This window comes from Penaeus japonicus, unplaced genomic scaffold (assembly GCF_977035675.1).
Source record: "Penaeus japonicus unplaced genomic scaffold, GWHDUDI00000001_assembly GWHDUDI00000010, whole genome shotgun sequence".
In the NCBI taxonomy this organism is placed as follows: Eukaryota; Metazoa; Arthropoda; class Malacostraca; order Decapoda; family Penaeidae; genus Penaeus; species Penaeus japonicus.
The window spans coordinates 21347491-21349990 of record NW_028234412.1 but is presented as its reverse complement, the minus strand read 5'-3'; the positions used below and the strand labels follow the sequence as shown (position 1 = coordinate 21349990).

General features: G+C 34.6%; 1 protein-coding gene across 1 annotated transcript in view; it reads left to right on the top strand.

The window, feature by feature from the left end:
* The window catches only part of LOC122254818 (uncharacterized), a 520719-nt gene that overhangs the window by 31667 nt on the left and 486552 nt on the right, over positions 1-2500 (top strand). The window contains exon 2 of the mRNA XM_086540344.1: positions 1677-2281. Within this exon, the coding sequence (XP_086396470.1) occupies positions 1923-2281 (359 nt within the window). The 5' untranslated portion in view covers positions 1677-1922. The remainder of the gene's footprint in view (positions 1-1676; positions 2282-2500) is intronic.

Here is a 2500-nt window from a genome sequence, read left to right as displayed (position 1 = left end):
ACACACACACACGCATCCATACATATGCATACTCTACATATGTACATGTGTATGTATGCGTGTGCTTGTGTATACGTGCATGTTTTCCCCTCCCTCTAATCACACACAAGACGAATGAAAAGTAGAAAAAAAAATCGAAAAAAGACGCAAATGAACCTATCGTCATGAAAGAAAAAAAAATGTCCAGTAATTGACAGCGAAGCGAGGTTATTTACAGATGAGTGGCCGGAAGTGCTCGCCCTTTGAGCACGGATGAGCGAGCCCGTATTGGTTAATTCCGGGTAAGAGAAGAGTGACTAGGCTTTCACCTGGCGAGTCGGTTGCGAAGGTGTGAGACAGGTCCTCTTGATGTGGAACGTGGATTATGAAATATATATTTTTTTTTGTGTATGATTTATATGTTTCTAGTAATGTTGTTGAAGTTGTTATTATTGTTGCTATTATTACTCCTACTGTGGTGACAGTAATAATGGTTATGTTTGTTAGAGGTATTGCCATTCTTATTAGCATTTTTATCATTATTGTTAAATTTATTATCATTATCATTATAAGTATTATTATATTATTATATCATTGATGATATTTATGATACTGATGATTCTTCTTATTATCATTATTAACATTATTACTATTATTATTATCATCATCATTATTGTTATTATTATTATTATCATCATTATTGTTATTATTATCATTAATAGTGTTTATGTTATAATTATCATAATTATTATTGTTGTAATTATTATTGCCAGTATCATTATCATAATTGTCATCATTATTGTCATTATTATTATTATTACGATCATCCTCATTATGATAATGATAATAATGATTATCATTATCAATATCATTATTATTATTATCATCAATATTAACATTATCATTATTATTATCATTATCATCATTATTATTAGTGTCATCATGATTATAATCATTATGATTATCATTATTACCATTACTATTATCATTACTTTAATCATCATTATTATTATTTGTATTACTAGTAGCAGTTGTTATAAAACTATTGTTATTATTACTATCATTATTGTGTTGCTGATAACAATGATGATGATGATTTTTTTCGCATTATTATTATTACTATTATTGTTGTTAATGTTATCATTGTTGTTTTTTATGTTATTTTTAAAATTGTTGTTGTTGTTGATGATGTTATTTTCATAATTTTCAGTTTTTTTATTATCATTATTATCACAATAATTAATACTATTACTACCATTCTTATCATTATTACCGTTGTTATTATATTTATTGTTAATGTTATTTTCATCATTATCATCATTATTCTTAGTAATGTTGTTATTGTTTTTAATCGTTGTCTGTATCATTGTAATTACTGTCATTTATTACATATGTCGCTCATACATTTGCACTGAATACTGTTCTTATTGTCAGTATTATTATCGTTACATATTTTTATTGATGAAAATCTACGCCTAAAATAATCTAGTGTAGACACCAATGCGAAAATTATATAGCACGAAATGATGTACAGCTTGCTTTGTGAATCACAAATGATTTATTGTTGATATTAGCATTGGATGTGATTTTCATTTGAGATTAATGAGTATGCTGTCAAAACTATCATCGGTTGTGAATAGACAGCATTATTTAGTATCTTGCAAAATAGTTCTCATTAAAATATTTGTTTTTTTCAGGTTTTCATTAAAAATAGATCTCCTTTGTGTAACCTACTCATGGAACAAGTGAAACGAACAGAAAAATAAATATTAATCAAATAAGATAAAGAGAAAAGAAAGGGAAAGCAAGAGAGAAAAAGGGCATTAGATAAAAGTGATTTTGAGGTTTGTTCCGTACGGGAAAGGAATTTCTTGTTCAAGTGACTCCAGTGATGAAAGGAAGTCTCTAAGTCACTCTAGTCGACCGAGCTGAGACCGAGCAGCATGAGTGCTTTGCCCGAGCGTAGCGAGTCAGGCGTCGCGGCCGAGGGAGCCGGGTCGTCGAGCTCTCTCGAGAGCTCTGATGGACTGGGAGCGCTAAAAGGGGCCGGCGCCGTGAGAGCAGTATCGACTGCTGCAGGAGGCGCTGCTGCTGCTTCCGCCGGAGGAGCCCCCGGGGGGATGATGGAACCAGGTGCCGGGAGCAGCCCCTCCCCGTCCCCGATCAGGGCCTCCCCGAGGGCCGCTCCTCCTACCCTCACTCGCTCGCATACCCTGGGACCTTCTGCAGCGTCATTAGAAAAGGAGAGGATGGAGAAACCTTCAGCACTCAGCAGGGTGTTCAACCCGCCCAAATTAGAAAGGTAAGTGGACGAAATACGCCAAATTTAGTCGACCAAAGACGCGTCCATTTGTTTGTGAAGCTTGGCGGGGCGGAAGGGATGTAAATGAAACTGTATGAATGGGTCCGTAGAGTTGGGGCTAAGGATATTAAAGATTAAGCAAGATTGATGAAGAGGCGAAGGTCTTTTGGAAGGAAAATGTAGAGGCTTCATTACCTGCGTGATGACTAGGGGCGGAAA